This window comes from Chaetura pelagica, unplaced genomic scaffold (genome assembly GCF_000747805.2).
Source record: "Chaetura pelagica isolate M959 unplaced genomic scaffold, ChaPel_1.0 scaffold420, whole genome shotgun sequence".
Classification (NCBI taxonomy): domain Eukaryota; kingdom Metazoa; phylum Chordata; class Aves; order Apodiformes; family Apodidae; genus Chaetura; species Chaetura pelagica.
The window spans coordinates 2635621-2656388 of NW_009951919.1; the positions used below are offsets into that span (position 1 = coordinate 2635621).

The 20768-nt window shown below is 43.0% G+C and overlaps 1 protein-coding gene across 1 annotated transcript; it reads right to left on the reverse strand.

The window, feature by feature from the left end:
- Positions 1–565: 565 nt before the first annotated feature.
- Positions 566–20457, reverse strand: PCBD2 (pterin-4 alpha-carbinolamine dehydratase/dimerization cofactor of hepatocyte nuclear factor 1 alpha (TCF1) 2). Its single transcript, XM_009995747.1, has 4 exons — positions 20446–20457; positions 19059–19190; positions 2125–2205; positions 566–661 (listed from the first exon to the last, which is right to left on the reverse strand). Exons 1-4 carry the CDS (start codon positions 20455–20457, stop codon positions 566–568), a joined length of 321 nt encoding a protein of 106 aa, XP_009994049.1.
- Between the last annotated feature and the right edge of the window lie 311 nt (positions 20458–20768).

Sequence of the window (20768 nt, forward strand, 5' to 3'; positions counted from 1 at the left end):
AAGCACCAAATAAACATCAACATGTAAAGCTGTAACTGCTGCTTGAGCTGCAGCTTCAAGGAAACATCAACAGCTGCTGCACAGCTCTGACCAGTCTCCCTGTGCTTGTCACTGGCAGAGATGGAGGTGCCAAGGCAGAGGGGGATGACCCAGACTGGCTGCTTTTACGTTGTTTGAAGAGCAGAGATGTACAGATCCAGAGGAGGGAAGCAGCTGGACAGAGGGCAGGCTCAGCTGGCAGCTGCCACCAGCCTTGGCTCCTGTGGGCGTGGGGAACATCAGTGGGGGGGCTCCTGCTTTCATTCCAGCTCTGTTCAGTCTCCAGAATACCAAACTTATTTGTTGCTGGTTTATCTACTACATCCCCAGGCAGAGCCAGCAATAGCAAAGGAAAAGCACAGGCATCAGAGGGTCTCAGGTAAAAAGCATAGCAAGCTAAGCCACTCTTTCTCCAAAATATCTTGTCTCAGGGATTTTGTGAAGTCAGTTACAAGAAACGAGATTTTGCACTTAAATGAAATGCAAAATACTGGCAGACAGTGTATTAAAGCATTTTACATCCTGGCTACACTGAGGCAGCAGCTTTGTTGATAAACTGAGCCAGCTTCACATCTCTCTTGGTCAGTCCACCGCAGTCGTGGGAAGTCAGAGTTATCTGAACCTGTCAGGAAGGAAAAGAAAGGGGTGACAAAGCTGTTGTGACCTGTGCCACGCGGGCTGAGCAGCAGCTCACCGGGAGCGCCGCGTCTCTGCAGAGACCGGGTTTTACTGGGTGCTCCCTGCAAGCAGCAAGTGGGTTGCTCACTGCTCACATAAACCAGGAGCCACTGGAGGTGAGGAGGCTCAACCGAGCCTCAAGTCCAGCCAAAGTGAGCCCCTGCACAGCACAAACCAGGCTTGGCATTCTTGGGATTCATCCAAGAAGAGGTGTCTCCTTAAATAACTCACTCTTTACATTTAAATTCCACAGATCGGTTTCACGAAGAACCTGAGCCAGTGACCAACCTGCCAAGCCAGGGGTTCACGCTTTTTGTTACAAACCAGCACCCTGAAGGTGAAAAAAAAAATCGTTGAGCTTCTTGCAGATTAATTTCAAAAAGAAAAACAAACAGCCTGGTGCATTTTGCTATGACGCAGCTGCCTGCGCGGGTTTGTTTAGACTGAGCCAGATGACGAGCTGGGTGTTGCTTTGTCTCGCCTTTGACCGAGATTTGGGGAAGAGAGAAGAGCAAAAACCAGATAAATTCTGAGTATTTTGGAAAGACAAGAAAATAATGACAAGTAGGTGCTCAAGAGTTTGCCTGCTGTTTATTTAATGTCCATTAAACAGGGTGACCCAAAAGGCTGGTGAGGAGGAGCCTGTGCTGAGATGCCTGTCAGGGGAGAGATGTCCTGGTCTGGGGGTGGTGGTTCCACATGTCCTTTAAGTATATTTTTAGCAGGATTGTCATATATTCACCAAATGCTAAACCAAACAACTTGACACAATGCAATGACAAGTATTAGGAAACAAAAATAAAGGCAGAACGATGATTCTCCCCTTCACACAGCCCCTTGCACGTGGGGGTTGCACTACACCTTGTAGCCCTTGTAAATATGAGACCAGCATCACTTTGGGAATATCATAAACCAATCCTATAGGCTGCTATACTTACACAGGACCCTACAATTTTTTAAAAATCAAAACTGACTGCCAGACTCCCCTTTAGGTACCTACTCATGGATGGTCTCTCACCCTACACTGCTGGGCTCCCAAGTGGTTGCACAGGAAGGAGAGCTGGTGAGTGTTCAGTAGTTTCCAACCAGTTGTTTGTTTAGGTTGGCCAAATAAGAGTTTAAAGGCTTCTCTTCTATCATTTAGACCTCAGCCAGAGAGGTGACGTGGCAGGTCCAAATTATGCAGCTGGCAACAAACAATTGCAAAAAGCCTGATCCCTGGGGCCATATCACCACTACAGATGTCTCAACATGTCTTCAAAATCTCAAATCTCTCTATAAAGACACAACCCCTTCCCATTCCCCTACCTCCTCCCTGTATATAAATTACAAAAGACAGAGACAATAGGCCACTGGCTTTTCTCCTTAACCTGCCATGCCTGTGACCAGAGCTGGTGAACACCTTACCTTGTTGTAGACATTGAACCATTCCGGGTGGTGATTCATCTTCTCTGCTTGCAGAGCAACACGTGTCATAAATCCAAAAGCCTAAGGAGAGAAAGAACCAAGAGAAAAATACTCCTCCACCTGTCAGAATCTAGCAGCAGACCTGCAAGACTCACTCCAAAATCTTAAAAACACCTAGAGATGCTCCAGATTGCTGCAGCTCAGGTTTCTGTGTGTTAGAGGAGCATGTCACCTTCTCCGGCCACCCAAGCATCTCCTATGGCTGCTGAAGTCACCCCCTTCAGACCCCAATACATCACTTGGCTCAATGCTACTAACTCCAGGATTCAAAGCCACTGCACGAGAGCCAGGATTTTACCAACAGTGATTTTAAACACCCATCCCAACCTCCTCATCCCTTTATTGCATCTCTTCTTATTAAGGATCATGCCACAGTACTCCTGTACTAGACAGACACCACTCCCAGAAACACATCCTTTCTCCTAACTATTTTGCTATTTATTTTCCTGTGGGCAGAAAGGCAGCAGGTGAGTTTGCCTTTCTGCTTTATGAGAAAATATTTTCCCTTAAAATGAGTTAAAATAGGTTTGACAATCCTCTGCCCCTATATTCTGCACAGTTTGCTCCCCCAGGACGCAGGTTTTATCACAGGCTCAAGAAGAAAATAATAGCAGACCCTTGCCAAAATACTTAGGAGCAAATCACTGCATTATAAAGAAAATTAGAATGTCCATGTAAATCAAGAATGCAATTACACAGCAGGGCCCAAAGGGCCTCAATGCGTGAGCAGGACGCCTCTCAGTCAGAAGGCTTTGTTCATACCAAGCTCCATCTATGGGGGTTCAGGACCTGAATTAACATGCAAAGCAAAAGTAACATCCACATCATAGTCTGGTTCATATTATAATACCAGCTCAACAAAATCCCATCTGATTTAGGTAGCTTTTCAGTGCTAATTTATGGAAGACAATGTATCTAGCCTGCATTCCACCCAGCGATCGCCCTTTCAAACAAACATGTGGTCAATGAATAACATATAATGGTTGATAATAGTTTCAGTCTTTTTTCCTCCCACAAATTACAAAAACCTTTAAGTTTAAAAAAAAAAAAAAAAAGCAAAAAAAGGCCAAAAAAAAGCATCAGTGCCTGGATGAAGTATGACTTTGTTAGTCGCTTCGCCAGCCAAATGAATGCAAACGTTATAATCAGAGAAAATCATTCCAATAAGGTTTGTCAGTTGGAAATCACCAAACTGTCAGCAATTAAAAAACTTTTTTCTTTGACCCGAGAGCATTCCAAAATTTGGGAAAATCTAACCTCCCTTGAAGCTCTCGCTTGGTTTAGTTTTACTTCGAGTGAATAATTACTTTTAAAAATTTGCAAATGTTTCAGCAGCCTTGAAGCAGAAAGCTGAAAGTTGTGCATTCAAGGTTAGCAATAATTTGCTGCACTTCTGCATTAATAGCCCCGAAATTAAAATGTTTTTAGTGTCCATGGCCTAAACAGCAACACTATTTCCAATCTATATCCAGAAATGCCCCCAAAAGTTTCAAACAGCAATTACATCTGCAAGCAGGTGGCCTTTGTGCAAACAAGAGCCAAGGGAAAAAAATATATTAAATGTATGAAAACCCCACCAGGTTCATGTGTGCTCTACAAGTGTCTGTCTGTCCATCCCAGGAACTCACCCACCCTTGCATACAGGCAGGTGACACTGCACAGCCACCATCCATTGTGTGACAATAATCACTGCTCCAGTGGAAGGCAGACAGAGGCAACCACACAAGCAAATGAGTCTGCTAAATTATTCTGCTCTGCAGACCTTCCTTTATGCTTTGTGAGCACCAAAACCTCCCCATCAGTGGACCACGAAACACTCTCTGATCAGGGGACCACCAAGTCCTCTCCATTGGTGGACAGTAAAAATCCTCCAACTGGAAAAGACAGTCATTGGTCTTAACATTGTTCATCTTCCAGAGAAGGCTCAACTTGCTGCTGCCCGAGCCACAAGAGGAATGAATCCTGGCACAGAGGAACCACCCCAGGACAGGTCCTGCAGCTGGTTGCTCCAGCTGACCACAACTGTCCCAGCCAGGGCAATCTGGTGTCACAGGGAAGGGCAGAGCACACACCCCCCCAGCCATGCCCACCCTTCCGCATGCCCTGCTCGGCACAGAGACATTCCCTCTCACCCCACATGACCCTACTTCTTGCATTTTCATTTATTTTAATCATACACAAAAAGTATCTCCCACTAAGAAAATGAGCTCTGGTTCTCCTGAGCAATTTCACCAGCGCAATCTCCATTAAGGTCCTAAATACTTCCTTTGCTAATTAACTGAATTGAACGCTATTGTTTATGAATCGCCTTTATATTTGTAGAGCCATAACCTTTCTTTGGGAAAATACAATTGGCTCTAGAAGGAAAAGATGTTTAGATTTGATTAGATATGAAAACACTATTACATAAAATAAGTTTGGACATTTCTTCACGTCTTGAAACTTGATCGGTAATTTGGTTTAATTGGTGATCAAGGAAACTATCTTGTGATCAATTAAAGTAATTACCACATTCCGGCAACACAACCAACCTTAATTTGAGCAGGAGTCTGCACTTCTTCAACTTTAATTTAAAATAATGAAAATTATTAAGCAGTCTGCAGTGCAAGATCATTGTCAAGACTGCACTGGTGAGCAGAGTTTATCAGACCATCACACTTTTCTTGATGAAAGTGGGACAAGTACCTCACTCACAAGACCCAGCACAGTCTTGACTCTCACTATATTAATAACAGAGCCCTGCAGTCCCTTGGCCCCCCATGAGAACTTTTTCCTTGAAAAAATAAAAAAAGGAGAAAGAAAGAATTTGTGCATATTCTAGAAGCCATAAAGAATTGTTAAAAGAGGCTTTGATGTATTAAATATTATAAAGTATTCTGCTATTTCAGTAACAGGTATATTAGGCAAATATTTTCAGCCTAAAACTTTGAGGACATTTGGGCTAAAATAACATCCACACATGCAGGTTACTCCAAATAAGTTCATCACATCACCCATGTCATGGCAGACTGCAGAGTCCCTGAAATGAACCATGAAGAGCACTAGAAGAAGTCAGGAGAGAAATAATCCTTTACAGACCAGAAGGTGCCTCGGGGCTGCCAGGACATCTCTTACCTTTGTGTATTTTAAGATGCTGAAGGAAGTACCTAAAAATTCATGGTGTTTCAGTCACAACATCACTTCTAAAATGATTTTTAAATGCTGCCAGCATGTCTCCAGGAGATAAAAATCAGGGCTACTTGTAGGAGAACAAGTTAACATAATAAAGTGAAAAAAAAACCTGAACAAACAAAAAACAACCATAAAAACTTCAACATTTTGGGACTGGCCCAACTACTTTAGAAAGCAATAAAATATGCTATCACAGAGTAAGGCTCAATGCAACTTTTGTTGCCTGAGGATGGGAAAAGCAGGGCCAGACACTTTGCTGTCAGAAGTGGGAGGAAAGATGAAATTCCATCCTTCCCTCTGCGCCGCTGCACGGCTCCAGGAGAACCACAGGATCCCGCAGCTAATCTGCTATTATTCTTCCTTTCACACTTCTTAAGCAAGGAATCAATTCATCTTAATACTTTTTAAACACGCTGCTTTTGTACAATGCTTGCCAACATTATCTTGATGAGTTACACATCAAAGGCGCCCAGGTCGATATGTCGTGCTCGTACATCACCCGCCCGCGAGTCCCCAGTGATGGATTATCCTGGTGCATCTCCAGAACAAAGCAGCTGACAGTACTTGACTCAAAAGTGGAGATACTCAAGAGAAACAGCTGAAAGGCTCAACAACATGACCATACACACTTTTTTATTTATTTGCTTTAAAATGAGTAGGCTATGAGGAGTGCACCCGAGCTTCTTAAATCCTTCGGAGGCTCAGCCAAGGAAACCACATGCTAATCACAAGTACATTAAAGCTTCTGCCTCCCATCTGTCATTATAACGCCCAAGGTAGCATTAACCTTGACCTTCTGCAGAGCCAGGGCTACCTGTCTTCCCTTCCCCACCCACCCTGCCCACGTCGGTATCATTTATCAGCAGGAAATGAATGAATAAAACAAGTTACAGTGACACTGTCATACAAGGCAGCAGATGATGCTGCCTCACACATTTGCTTTCCATTCACCCGAGTAAAAAACACTCAGTAATTAGCACGTGTTCTCCTTAGCAGTTTGACACTTAGAACAACAATAAACTCAAATCATTTAGGTTCACTTCCAAACTGCAGAAGCTTTCACATATCCAGCTGATGTTTCTACCTAACAGTGAGCTATGGGTCAGCAGATAAAAGGAAAAAGCTCTTTAATGTCAAGCTTTTTTAAGTTATGTTTAGCTAATCATGAGGGCTGGAGTTAATCACATGATATTTTTCTGCTGTGCTCTCAATAAAAAAGTGGGGTTTGTTTCATTTTAATTCTATTTACCCCATTAAGAAATACTTTTACCTTATAAACATGCAAAAATCATCTCACAGGGCCACACTCTTCATCTGAAAGTGACGTGATTAAAACACACACAAAAAAGAGGAATCCAGCCCATATTTAGGAAGGCAATGGCAGCTCAGGGGGCAAAGTATTCATTTGCAAAACCACGTGCCCATTTTAGGATTCTTCCTGGTGGCATCATCATCCTGCCTGATCCATCCCCAGGGACATCAGATCCTTGTGCCACTCAATATTTTCCTCTTATTTTTTTTGGGCCCTTTCTGGATTAATCCAAGACATAAACTATGGGAACACCTTCTCACTGCTCTTCCCCTTTTTAATATCATTCCAAGAAAAGACAGTCCTTATGAATGCAACTAATTCCTGTCCCAAAAGCTAAACTCAGGTTATCCATGTCCCCATCTCTCCAGTGAGACTGCAAGTCATGGACAAGCCAGCTCAGGTGTTATGCCCACATGTCCCTGTTCCCTCCATCCCACACCACCCAGACATGGGCAGCCAGCAGGGTCTGAAGGTGAACAAAACCTAACAAGTAGATAATTAGTTTTCTTCTCCTCTTTAATAGCTTGAGCAGCAAACAACTGTGAATGGAGGCAAGCTTCCCATTCCCCAAGCATCACTCAGGACTGGGGAAAGCAGTATTCCTAATTCTGAAGGACACTACTGAAGGGGAAGGATGGAAGAGGAATAAATACTACAGACACACTGACATGTACTGAGGTGCCATCACTGTCTTCATAACACAACATGAAACTAAAAAAAACCCCCACAACGACAATTTCCAACTTCATTGTCCAAGCTTTTCTGTTTACAAAATCTTTTGAGCATCCAGAGCTGAATCCTGTCACCCCCCCCACACACACTTATCTGAACATACCATTTATACAGAAGAAAAGTGCTGCTTTGTGCTCTAAAAAAAAAAAGTTACCTATTTATATTCCTATTCTAGCTGTAAACACTGCTCCCCATGTCAGATCTGCAGCGGGGTGTGTGAAAACCTTTACACCATGGCCTACAAAGAAGGCTGTTTCTGTCTCCCAACACTTGTTTACAATTATGTCGGTGAAGAAACCAGCTCACCAGCTCTATATCAAACATTTCTGACAGCAAGAGCACAAACACTGATCTATTCTAAGTAGTTTGCCACTCTGTGTAATCTTGGAAAAGGCATTCTTGCCTTTGATTCTAAAAATGTTTATACTTCATAGATTATGCAAATAGTTTTTATATATTAAGAAATAATGCAAGCAAAGCTCAAGTTAAATTAAATTCTTCAACAATAACCTTGCCAAAGCACTGATTTTCCTATAAAAAAAATTATTCCAATTTGTTGATCTTACATTGGATGAAACATACTGTAACAATCTTCATAATTTATGTCCTGTTGGGACACTATGATTTAAAGTAACATAATACAGACCAGCATCACTGCTAATCTAAACCACCTGACCAGATAAACAACAGTTTCCCCTTCTCTCTTCATCGAGGGTATTTCTGTTTATTGTCATATGATTTACCAATTTGAAGAACATGTAGAGTAAATGGAGGCAAAGAGAAGTGGGGCTGGGAGGCACAGCCTCTCCCCACCGGAGGCGTTTCTCACCCAGGTACCAGTACAATGTCAAAGCCACAGGAGATGACAGAAGGCAGTTTCAGGAATGCTGTCCCAGGGAAAGCCCAGCTTGCTGGGAAGTTTACACTGGCACAGTCTAGACCAGGTGGGGCACCAGACATGACACCATCCTGACGATGGTTGGAATGAAGCTTTCCAGAAGAGGTTTGAGACAAAGGCTTCCTCTCCCAAGCTCACCAGTGACCTAAGCTGTGGCATCACTTTGTCCTAAAGCAGGTGCAAATGATATTTGCCCTATCTGAGATGCAACGGGTCTGAAAAACAAACACAAGTTTTCAGCTAAGGCCAGGGGATGTGGATCAATGTGAGTGAAGGGGCTAAGAGGAAGGTAGAGAGCACTGACCTGCTCTTAAGCCTTGTCCTTGCCTTGCTGCCCCCTTCCCCTCCTGCTGACCAAGGGTGTGAAGCACCCTCCTGTGCACTCTGCATGAGAAGCCTCAGCTTTATCTTTTCTAAGCCTGTTATCATCAGGATTTTCATAACTGCTGAATTCAGACCTATTTTTCTCTTATTAGTCACAATATGCTATAAACTGTCACATCTATGACCTTCTTCCTCATTACCTCTTGACTTTTCCAGCAGCCTCGGTGCTAAGGATCATTGTTCATATTCTCATTCTTATTAAAGTAAGTGATTTCATGAGCAGTAAGTAGATAATATTCTCAGTGATTCAATGAACTGACTTCACACTAAAATTAATCACCTCTTGCACCAAGAAGATTGGTGGGCTTGATGGAGTAGAAATGAGAGAACATAGAGATGCCTTAAAGCAGCATAAAAACTTTTCTGTGAGTGATAAAATCTTCAAGTGTAGACTCCACTGGGTCAATACAACCATATTACAAAATGCATTAATTTGCTTATAGGTAGATACAAATAATTACAGTTGCCCATAAAAACTACTGCAAAATAAATAGGCATCTTAAATCCCAACCAAGCCTGGAACAAGGCTGCATGGTATTTGTGATACATCACTTCATCTAGAAATACTAAAAATGAATTTTTTTCCCCTCCCATTTCCAGTTCCTCAGTACTCTACATAAACATACACTCATAATTATTATTTCATTTCTTTTTAAAAATGTACATTTCTAAATTAGATTTTCTAGAAAAAGAAGCAAATTAATCCTGGGTTTCAGGACTGAACTGGAACATGGAGGAAATCCTCCAGCCAAGTAGCCAGCTAAATGTGCCTCTCCACTCCCCCAGCCATTTTTGTGTGCTTTGTGCTCAAAAATGGAATATAAAGGTTGCACTTAGGAGGTTTACACCAAATGAAATGGCTATTTCAAGAAACATGACTTTTTCAAATGAACTTTTTGCACCCTACCTGAAACCATGAAATAATCCACAAAGCCCCTATTAGCTGAGCACCTGCTAAAGCAATCAGCCATGGAAAATAATCAACTCTCTTGGCTGGGCAGCTGAAAGAACAATGATAATTTGACTTGTTAAAGCAAATGTTTGGCCCAGCAAATCAAACCCCTGGCTGTACTGTAATAAAGCCATCACATAAACCACTATAAAAATAAACCAGTGACATGGTGCACTTAGTCCCCAGTTCCTACTCTTTGGATTCAGGCACCTGAACCCTCTGCTGAGGCACTGCCCACTGACATGGTGCTGCTGCTTGGGCAACAAACCATCCTTCAGCAAGGAACCATCCTCAGCAAGGAACCACCTTCTGAAGCCCACAGTGTTGAGCTCTTGTAAAACAAACCACGTGAGAACTTACTTATGTGAATGCTCTGCTTCAAAAAGGTGCTCAAATCCTCTGGCTTTTATAGGGCTCAGGTACGGTGTGGAAGAACAGAGAAGTTCATTATCCCATTGCACCATGTTTTGGATGGAACTGGGCTGGCTACAGAACAAAATACTACAGGTTCCTCCCAATGTTTCTTTTTACTCATACACGAAGGCATGATTTCATTCTGCAGACATGAAAAAGAAGTTCATGAGCCATACATGTTGTTGACAACATACAGAGCGCTGAGACAAAATTCTCCTTGGTCTTTTGGCCAAGACTGCACATACTACCAGTTTAATATCCAAGATCTCCTCTTCTGAGTATCCAAGGGCAATCATATCCTGACTCTGCTAATCCTCTAAATCTCCATCATTTATGATCCTAAGAAAACATCAAAGAGTGATAAGAAAGGCATTGCTTTATGATGGGTTAAAAGAAAAAGCAGCTGATCTCATCTTCCACTATCCTCCTACCCACTGCACTGTCAGATCTTTTGTTTTGCTTTGTTTTTTTAAGGACAAGATCAACAATTCAAACACGCAATAGAGAAACCACAATGTAGGTCTGAGGAATTTGGGCAAGTCATCCAATCACCCTATTGGCCAAGACAGGATCTAAAAAGACAATGTTGTGAAATAAAGAACTTTTACCAAAGACCTTGTCAGGGAATCAGTTCACTCAACCGAGCTGCTGAAAGCATCTTACTATACTGTCAGAATGGGTCTTCATGTTTGGACAGTTTTTGTATTAGAAGAAAGTAGATGGCATGTGGGGGCAGTGAACTCAGTGGATTTACCTGGGCCAGCACTGGCAGGCTTCTCTTTATGTTGCACTATAAAATTCAAATATGATTTTGCAGACAGACATTTCAAGAAGTGACAGACACTTGGAAGAAAGAGAGAGCAAGCATCTTCCCAGACAACACATTTATTTTTTTGGGGCATCACTCAACCCCCAAGCAGCTGGGTACATGGTTTGCCATGCCCACTGCTCCCTACATGATCTGTAGGTCACCTAGACCTGTGCTGCACCTCCTGCCTCTGGTATTTGTAGGAATGGCTGGCGCAGGTCATGGAAAAGTGAACAACTACATTAAGCTACATTATCAAGAAACAGGCTCACTTTACTGCCAACAACATAGACAAACTACACTTAACATTTTCAACTGTCAACAGACCACTCTGTGTGCTCCAAGTACATGCCTGGAAGTGGCAGAGTACACCCAATGTGCAAAGTTTTCAGAGGTTCCATGGGGTTTTTTTCTTGTTGTTTTTTTTACTAAGATACAAGGGCTTCTTTGGGCAACCCACACCGTTGGTACAGCAGCACGCCTGGAAAGAGAGATGGGCTCACAGGGCAGACAAATACTGATTCTGAGCCCTCTAGTGAATGCCAAATTTATTTTAGACATTAATATGAGCACACCACGAAGGGAAACCCATTGTGCACCTCTGTTTTTTTATTACAAGACACAAGCATAAACACAACACCCCAGGCATGTACAGCAAACAGTATTTTTGCTGCAAGCACCCACCCATGTGTCACGGCATAAAGATTGTTCCAACCAGGGACACCTTGGTCATACACACATATTTAACTACCAACTGCTACTCTCATCACAGCACGAGGAAAATCACATTAGGACTTTCCCCTCTGATCCTAGGAATAAAACCACGTTTCCCAACAAAGCACCGTTAGCAATAAATAAACCCAACGCGCGGCGCTGACTCAGCACGGGGCTCCCCACCCATCAGCACATTCCCCACCAAACCCCTCCGAGACATCACAGCCAGCCCAAGGCACCTCAGCCCAACAAAATGAAAAGGAAGAAAAGGGCAAGGGGAAGAGGAAGGAGGAGAGCCCTCCCCCCCAGAAAAACAAACCCTCCGTGAAGCGGGTTTGCAGCTTCGTCGAAAAGGAATGAAGAAACAAATGACACTCGCCTCGCCCCGATAAACCACGGCCCTGCCAGTGGCTTCCCAGAGCAGATGTAACATTTTAGCCCAGCGTGATTGTTTGTGAAAGAAATAATTCTGATCAAACCCCCAAATTGCAGCCAGCAGAAGAGCTGCACTTCGTCACGTTAATCCGGCCTGACGGGGAGCGGCGAGCGGAGATTCCTACTGCGAGAGGAGCAGATGGGAAAGGTCAGGGCTGGCCCACGACTTCAAAACCCTGGACGTGTAAAACAGTGTGCATGAAAGGCTGCCCCGGCTCACCGCCGGATTAACGGATGTCCGCTAAGCGGGTTTGATGTGCTTTTTTGGTGAGTAATGGTTCGTTTTGAAACGGGGGCGTTGCAGTTTTATTTGAGCCGATTCCGCCAGCCCGGGGTCCATTTTTAATTACAGCTGCAGAGGGTGAAATCCCAGAGCGCGTCTCTCCTGCGTGGGAGCACCAGAAAGTGAGAGCTGCTGGTGGGAGAGGTAATTTCATGGCTTGAAAATGGAGCCGGGCCCTCTTCCAAAAGCAAGGGGATGCAAAAGGTTAAACAATCGAGACAGAGATTTAATCAGCATCTTCCCAGCACCGCCATAAAAATCAATTTCAATGCAGCAAGAGCTGCAAGACACCAGCTCTCCTCACCTGGAAAGGTAAGACAGTGTTCTGAGCGACCAGTTTCTTCAGATCAGGCAGCATCAGTCTTACTTGTGTCCTTCCCAAGTGAAGAATTCCCAATGGAATTCAAAACTATTGAAATATCCCATTCATTTTCCAAAGGTGGTTTAACAAGGAAAGAGCCTGAACTAATTAAAATCAAGTTTTTGATTTTGGTCACATTTGCTCTCTTTCAGCACAATGGCCTTGGCTACATGGCTGCTTTAATGTTTGCTCTGTTTAATTCAAACAGAGTGAACAATCAATTTATGCAGCTGAAAGAGAGGAGAAACATTTCTTCTACTCCAAATCTACAAGACAGCTTGTGAAATCCAAAGGCATTTTGACAAATTGTTCCTTTTGCACTTCCAGATCAATGTGTGCAACAAGCGTAAGGGAAACGCTGTAATAATTTTTACTTGAGTGATAATAAATCCATCTTTTAAAGAAAGAAATTGTATTACAGCCAACTGGAGAGCAGTCCAAAGGTCAGCTGGGCAGATTTAAACAGTGGCCTGCTTAAATGGAGATAGAACAGGTCTACTTGGTGGGGCAAACTCAGCAATTAGAAATGCCCCCACTCCCAGTAATTATAAACAATAAAATAATGGTTTATTCTAAGGAAAAAGACTGCTTGGCTCATCAAGAAAAGGAGCATCTCTAACTACAGTTAAGTCACAAGAAAAATTGAACTGATGCAACTATGTGGGCAGGTGGACCATGTCCAGGTCCTACAGCTGCACCTTCACCCTCTAACCTACCAAGGCAGAGGCAAGAAGCACAAAAATAAACTCCAGGAAAGTGTGACCATCCAGAAATAATCTATTTTTACAGTGCTCTGCTCCAAGTCACTTGATCCAGTTCATTCAGTCTATTTCAGCCTGCAGGTTAACCTCCACCAGTCCCCAAAACTGCCCTATCACTTTCTAATAAAGGAAAATGTCGACAGGCAGATCCGCCAGAAATTCATTATTTTTGGCTACAAAGATTTTCTCAGCTCTGTAAACCCACCCATAAATAATTCTGATTTATTGTAAATGGGTGGCTGTATTCATAAACACAGGGAAGCTGGTGAACAACGGAACTACCAAAAGAAATGGTTTCATAACTTTGCAGGTGCACAAATCACAGCTTATGGGAGAGGACTCAAAGGATAAAGGAAAATGAAGCAGTTTAGGAAAGACTATATGAAAACCAGCACCTACCTAGCTGGGTAAAAAAATATATATATCATAAAATATAAAATCATGTCTTTTCATTCAACAATGCAAAACTGTAGAGGAGGGAGCAAGCAGGCCTATACTACATTGAAAATAACAATTCCCCCCCGAAGCAGTTTAGGAAAAACTATATGAAAACCAATACCTACCTAGCTGGGTAAAAAATATATATAAAATAATGTCTTTTCATTCAACAATGCAAAACTGTACAGGAGGGAGCAAGCAGACCTATACTACATTGAAAATAACAATTCCCCCCAATGAATGAAAACAGGTTTGTTGTTTGATTAGCACAAGTGACATTCAGGGGCTGAGGCTGCTGCAGCTTTGAGGTTAAACACAACTGACATCAGCTGCACCTGAACTCAATCAGTCCCCTGGCTCTGAGAAGATTCACACGCGAGGACTAAATCTGTCACAAATGGGTTGGTTTCCGATCCTCCTGTAGCCAACTTGCTTGATTCTGACCCCCCTTTAACAAATCAACTTAATGGGCACTGGGAGTGCTATAAAACTTAACAATGGAGTGATTTTTAACTTTTAAAATATAGTTATGAAGCAAAATGTTGGAGAGGTCCTTCAATACTGGAAATCAAATTAAATCGAGACATTTTTTAACAGTCTTGACAGATATAATCCTGGTTACCATGTAAATTTATGGTAAGCTGCTGTGATATTAGCCACAGGTGCTACTTTTAATATATGGCCCGCATCTGGCTGGGAATAAAATTTCTCTGAGGACTGAAAATGACCTCACTATCAGACAATGGAGAAGAAAAAAAAAACCAACACAAGACCACTGTGGCATATAAAAAGCTGGAGATGTGGTCCACGACCAAATATTTAACATAAAATTCATCCCAACTCTGCAGACTGTAGGTTAAAGGATATTATGCCTTCAATACGTAAAAGGTGTGGATGTATTTCAGCCAAACAGGCAAAAGATTAAGTGCATAAAGCAGCAAGGAAATACACTGCCTACATATATAAAGTCAGAATTTCCAATCTTTGATCAACGCAGAAGACAAAGCAACGTGCCAGGAGGAGAAAAAAAGAAGTATGGACCCAGATTACATGACAAGGACTGGCACCAAGTACCAGCATCAAAACAAATAAAGAGTATTCACTGCATGTCTGACCAAATTCATTTGGATGTGTCATTGAGATTGAGGATGATCAATTTAAAGGGGCAAATCTGAACATGTCTCCCTGCAGCTAAAGGAAAATAATTGGCATCTCAATGAGGGGGAAAAAAAGGCATCTACCATAACATGTTCTGTCTGCTTTTTCTTTCCTGGATTTCAAGCAAGAGAGCTAGCAAATTTGGAAAGGAAATGCAAAGTGAGAACAGTAATTTATTTAATAGTTCTAGATTTTTTTTACACATCTTTAAGTAAGTTGTCAAGAAACCCAGAGTCCACAACTGCAAGGAAACACATGCTCCTGCTGCACAAATCCCCCAAAGTGTCTCCTTACTGTCCCCTCCACTCAGGCTCATCTTTTGCCTGTCCCCTGTAGCCCCAAAACATACTTAAAATAGCTTTTAACACTCTTAGAGCATTTGATTTCCTGTCATTTTATAAAATTACATTAGAGCTCTTGCAGAGACTTCCTACGTGAATTCTCTTTTTTAAAAAAACCCAACAACCTTAATTAAAAACTTACCCTATAAAAGCAAGCAGCTGTAAATGCTGAACCTGACCATCAGCAAACATGCCCACCTTGGTAATTTCCTAACTGCATTTGCTGCCTTTGCATGATTGCCTAAGGAAATGCAATCACACAGGCAGTTGCCCCTTAAGCCCTCTGGTCAAACCCAACCAACTTTGACAAGAGACATGGAAGTGGCAGAGTTAAGATGTTCCTGCAGATTTGACAAAAATGAGCAGCTGGGTAAAGGACCCAAATGGAGCACTGGGAGCCCTTTGCAGCCACCTGCTGCCTGCCCAGCCAGGACCTGCCTTCAAACAAACCTATTTTTAAGCCAGGTCTGTCCCCTTTGCAGGATCCCTCCTCCCAAGGTGTACAGACCTGAAATGCAGATTAAATCCCAGGAAACTCCTAAGACACAGGCCAGGACATCGAGGTCCTCAGCAGCCCTTCCCTCCCCTGATGACCAACATTTTGCAATAGTCACGTTTCTGCTGCTTCTGAGTTTGCAGAAGGATAATTGGGAGAAGTTACCAGCATGGTCTGGAGGTGTACATTAACTTTCTAGCCTGATTCCAAATTTTGCCTGGGCAGACTGAAAGCAGAGGGGGCTTGATCCACAGCTGGAAGAGAAACGTTTTGTTTCAGTAGCACAAAGACATGAACTGACACGAGTGTGGCTTCTTGGTGCTACACAGTCACCCCAAAGCCTTTTCTCTTCCCTGCAGACGGGGAAAGAAGCCCTGAACAAGTTCCCTGATGGGGTGTGAGGTTTAGGGAGACTCACCAGCACCCAGATGCATGGCAGGGACATACCCTGTCCAGGACACTGGGACCAGCGTGTGGTGGCACCCACAGCAACACAACCAACAAAGAGATCCCAAGCTGGTTTTCAGCTTAATTCATAGAATGGTACCACCAGAGCCTATTTTCATGAAAATGTATCTTCAGACTAACAAACAGCACCAGCACTTCCAAGTTCTGGGTTACAAACTAGTTCCCTAAGCCAGAAGTGTCATTAGCTTGTCAGCCTGACCAAGGCAGCCCCATCGCTGATCACTTTTAAGTGAGCTAATCTCAGCCTGAAAGCTCCAGGAATCTAAATAACTCTTGTTTCACAGAAGTTTCATTTCATTCTCGGGCTGAAAATAATATACATAAACCAAATTCATGTCTACACATTTGCACGACTTTATAATAAAAGTTGTGTTTATATTCTTAACATCTGTTGACATACACAGACTTTGTAAACCTGGCATAGATTTTACAGCCTCAGAATTTTCCATGCATCATGAACATTATCTGCAAGAAGCAATATAAAAAAAAAAAGCAATGAATACATGAATCATACCAATATCATCTGCAAAGCATAAATCTGAAATACCTTTCATGTCAGCTCAACTACTTTTTTTTCTTTTACACACCTGATTTTACGCCATCTGTAAAAGGGCAGCAGGCGGATCACTGAGGAAATTATATTTCTCAGTCCTAGGAATTTTACTAAATATTCACAATTTAAATAATATAAACAGAATATTTCTTACATGAAATGAAACCTACAAGTTCATTTTTTCATTGTAGGACTAAATTCTCCCAAAGTGTCATGCAGGGACACCTCTGTTTTTGTCATTGGTTCCCTCGGTTGTAATAAACGCAAGATTTACTGATAGTTGTTATAAACCTTCTGAAGCCTCTACTCTCATTTCTGCCTTACCTGACATCCACAAAGGGCACCCAAGAATGAAAGAGATTGTATTAGAATCTCCCAAAAAATTCCAGAGTCTGTATTTTTTCCTCAGAAGTACACTTCCTAAGAGGACATGTACTACAAGTATGAATTTATACTTAATTATTCACTAATAAGCATATTTAATATGCTCAATTTCCTATACTGGCATGTGCTTCATCAATATTAAGAAGACATTAATATCTACCTATGTTCTAAGAAAAATCTACAAGGCCAAAGCAATGGGTTTTCTAGAGATCTGCTCTGGGGACACATGATTTGTCCCTTGAGCTGTCTGTTGGCACACTGCTTAATCCACCTAGTCAAGCTGACTTAGTGCAAACCCACTTTTTAATTAACTTGGGGAAAAAAGGCACTTCTAGTTGTGCTGAACCAACCAAGACTTTGACCAAGTCCCAGAAGAGAGAAGGTTTTGTGAATATTCAAAGCACAAAGGCTGAGAATCTCAGCTCTTCCAAGGGTCACTTCTATCTCATTGGAGTCAAACGTGCTGGTCTCTCCTGGTTGCTCCAGCTCACATCTCACCAAGGTTTCATGTGAGCTCCCTCTCATGGATTTTCCTCCTTTGTTTCCCTCTGTATTATCTGATACGGTTTTATTTGTTCTGCAATGAAATGCAAACCAGGAAAAAAACATGCCTGGGGCTCTGGATGTCCTGCCTGGGCCAGCACCATTCTGCTCATGAGTTGGATTTTCCTGCAGTTGTTTTCTCTTTTCTTTTTGCCCAGCTCAGAGGGGCTGGGAGCACCTCACCCACCTTCTCCCTACTGCCTGGGCTTTCCTTACCCTGGCAGCTACTGTTTGAAATGTTAAAAATAAAATAAAATAAAATAAAATAACAGCATTATAAAATTGTTGTTTATCTACCTCCCTGGGTTTTCCTAAAATAATCTGGGTCTGAGCTCAGGCATAACCATGTAAACAAGCATCTTGCAGCCCAGCTCCTGGTCCCTACACACCAACAAAGCCTGGAGCTCAGTGCATCCCTCCTGCAGCAGGGAAGACAACCAGCCTAGGGAGAGTCTGAACAAACCCTTGGGTTTCCTCTCCCTCCCAGAAAGCACTCACCTCTCCTTCAGAAGTAAAACAGAAGGGAAATGTATGCTCTTGGAATGTGGCTTTTTTTTTTTTTTTTTTAAAAAAAGCAATGTCATAATTCCTCAGAGGGCAATTTTTAGGGGAATTTCGCAGACCTTAAAGCTCAAGATAAGTTCAGGATTTCCAAAGCAAGTTTGTAACTGATGGCCAAGGTAAGTTCCTGTGAGTTAGAGATGTGGCTCAGGATTCTGACTCCAAATAAAAACCCAACGAGGTCTGACCATGCTAAAGGCTTTGTGAGGTCAGCTGTGATTCATCCAAGAATATCCTAACACTGTTTCAGCTTAGAAGGTGAAATGTATCATATTTCCCCCCCTTTATTTGCCAAAAGTTTCTGTTCTTATATTTACTCATTTTTCACAAGATTTCCCTGACAAGAACGAGCCCCACTGTCCATCAGTTAAAGATTTCCAGCATCCATTTATGAGTGCCAGTAACAACAACAACAAAAAAATCAGCATATTATTTGTCTAATCCCACAGCACCAGCCCTGACCTTGACATTAACATTATCATCAATAAATTGTAATACTAGAACAAATCTCCTTAACACCTACAAAACAGAATCAATTTACTTTGCCTAATGAGATCAGAATCAGACTGCAATCTGTCAAGGCAAACCCCAACCCCACAAGGATCCTCCCAAGTTTCTGAATACAAGTATTTTCCCATCAGGATCATATGGAAATTAAAGCAATTACTTTTTCCTTTCTATTAAAAGTGGCATATAACAATAATTACCTGATTAAAATTTTTGAAATGGAACTCTTTGTAGATGGCATCTCTTCCACCTAACTCAGACCAGCCTGAAGCTTTGAGATCCAGTAAAACTTGGCTCCTCTCCTCTGCTGTCAACCAGTGAGACTGTGAAGACTGTTGAGGAAAAAAAAACAACACCCAGACACGACAGGAATGAGGTTGAGGCTCTCTTTTGTGCAGCAAAGAGAAAACCACAGGATGAAATTGTGGTTATGTATTGTGGAAAGGGGTGAGACATTCACTGTATTGTTTCTTACTGTTCATAATTTGAGAGACCAGCATAAGTTAAAACACAATTAAGTTCAGCTCACTGGTTTTGTACAAAACCAGGGAGGAGTAACAGGCTCTTTCACAGGAATGGACGTGGTCCCAGCTCACCTGTACCCATTGGAATTACCCAGATGCTGTGGCAACTGAATTAACGTTCAGACGTTCCACTCTGCCATCTGAATAAAATACTATTTACATTGTAGCTGTACACGTGCAAGGCTAAAACAGTTACCAGGTTAATATCTGTCATTTGAAAGACTGGAGACTGGATTTTACATGATTTGTAGGTTGCTCTTCCTAAGCAAGCAGAAATAGATTCAAAGATGGTGAGCAAAAGGGTTTTCCAAATAACAACGAGAACAAAACTGACAACATGGACACCAGACGTTACAAATGAGTGGTACAAGCACTAGAGCTGCAAAGCACATCTATTTAAATGTCTTCTTTTAAGCAAAAGGGTTTGTTCTGAGGCCACTAACAAATTACACCCCGTGCTTAAATATCTGAGTCGGTGCCTGAGCTGTGTGTGGAGTTGGAGCCAGACCCAGGGACAGAGGAAAGGAGATTTTACATTTCTCCTAAAAGCAGAGACCAGGGGCACAAGTGACTCCTCAGACGACACGTTCTGACAGGTCTCAAACTCCTATGACAAATGCAAAGCTTTTATGGCCAGAACCTTTCCCCTCAGTGGAGCAAAATTCAGATTGCTTCACTCTGGACGCGAGCAGCTCCGTGAGCGCTCCCAGCAGCAGCTCTGCTGCAGAGCCCGGTGCCACCAGATGGGGCTGCGAGCCCGGGGAGAGCAGCAATTAAGGCAATTAACGCTTTGAGATGCGGGATGGCCAGGGAGCAACATTTTCACCGCTCATGAGGGACAGCAAAACCCCCAAACGGCATCAGCAGGGCACACAGCCCCAGAGGTGGGGTTTGCAGATCCGCAGGTGAGACAATTTAGGCTCTTTACGCTCCAAACACAACTCTGGGTTTGCAAAAAGAAAATAAAACCGGACCTGCCGTCGCTATAACCAGCGGCAGGCACCGATTTCTTACGTTCTTCTTTTCCAAGCACGCACAAAAATTGCCACAGCAAGCAGCTTACCCTGAAATGCATCATTCCCCTGACGCGAGGTGAAATTAGGAGGCTAATTTTTAAAAAAACCCCACCACATATGGGACGGTTTGTTGTTTTTCTTCCAGTCCCAGGCTGCAGGCGGGAGGCAGCACAAAGCGCAGCCCCCGGGGCTGGGGCAGGGACCCCCCAGGGACCCCCCAGGGACCCCCCAGGGCTGGCACAGACACCGGGCTGACCCGGCTCGGGGTTACAGCACCGGGGTTCAACAGGGAGCGGGTCAGACGGGGGCCCCGCGCACCCCGAGGCAGCAGCGGGGGCAAAGGGCACGGGCCCCGCGGGACACGCCGAAG

Bases quoted from the DNA above. Each gene is read 5' to 3' on its own strand.
- PCBD2 (XM_009995747.1), bottom strand. The intron at 2,206-19,058 runs GTAATTATTGTT...TTCTCTCCTTAG, and splicing joins ATTTCAAAAATTTTAATCAG to GCTTTTGGATTTATGACACG. The intron at 662-2,124 runs GTAAGGTGTTCA...CCTTCCTGACAG, and splicing joins GGTTCAATGTCTACAACAAG to GTTCAGATAACTCTGACTTC.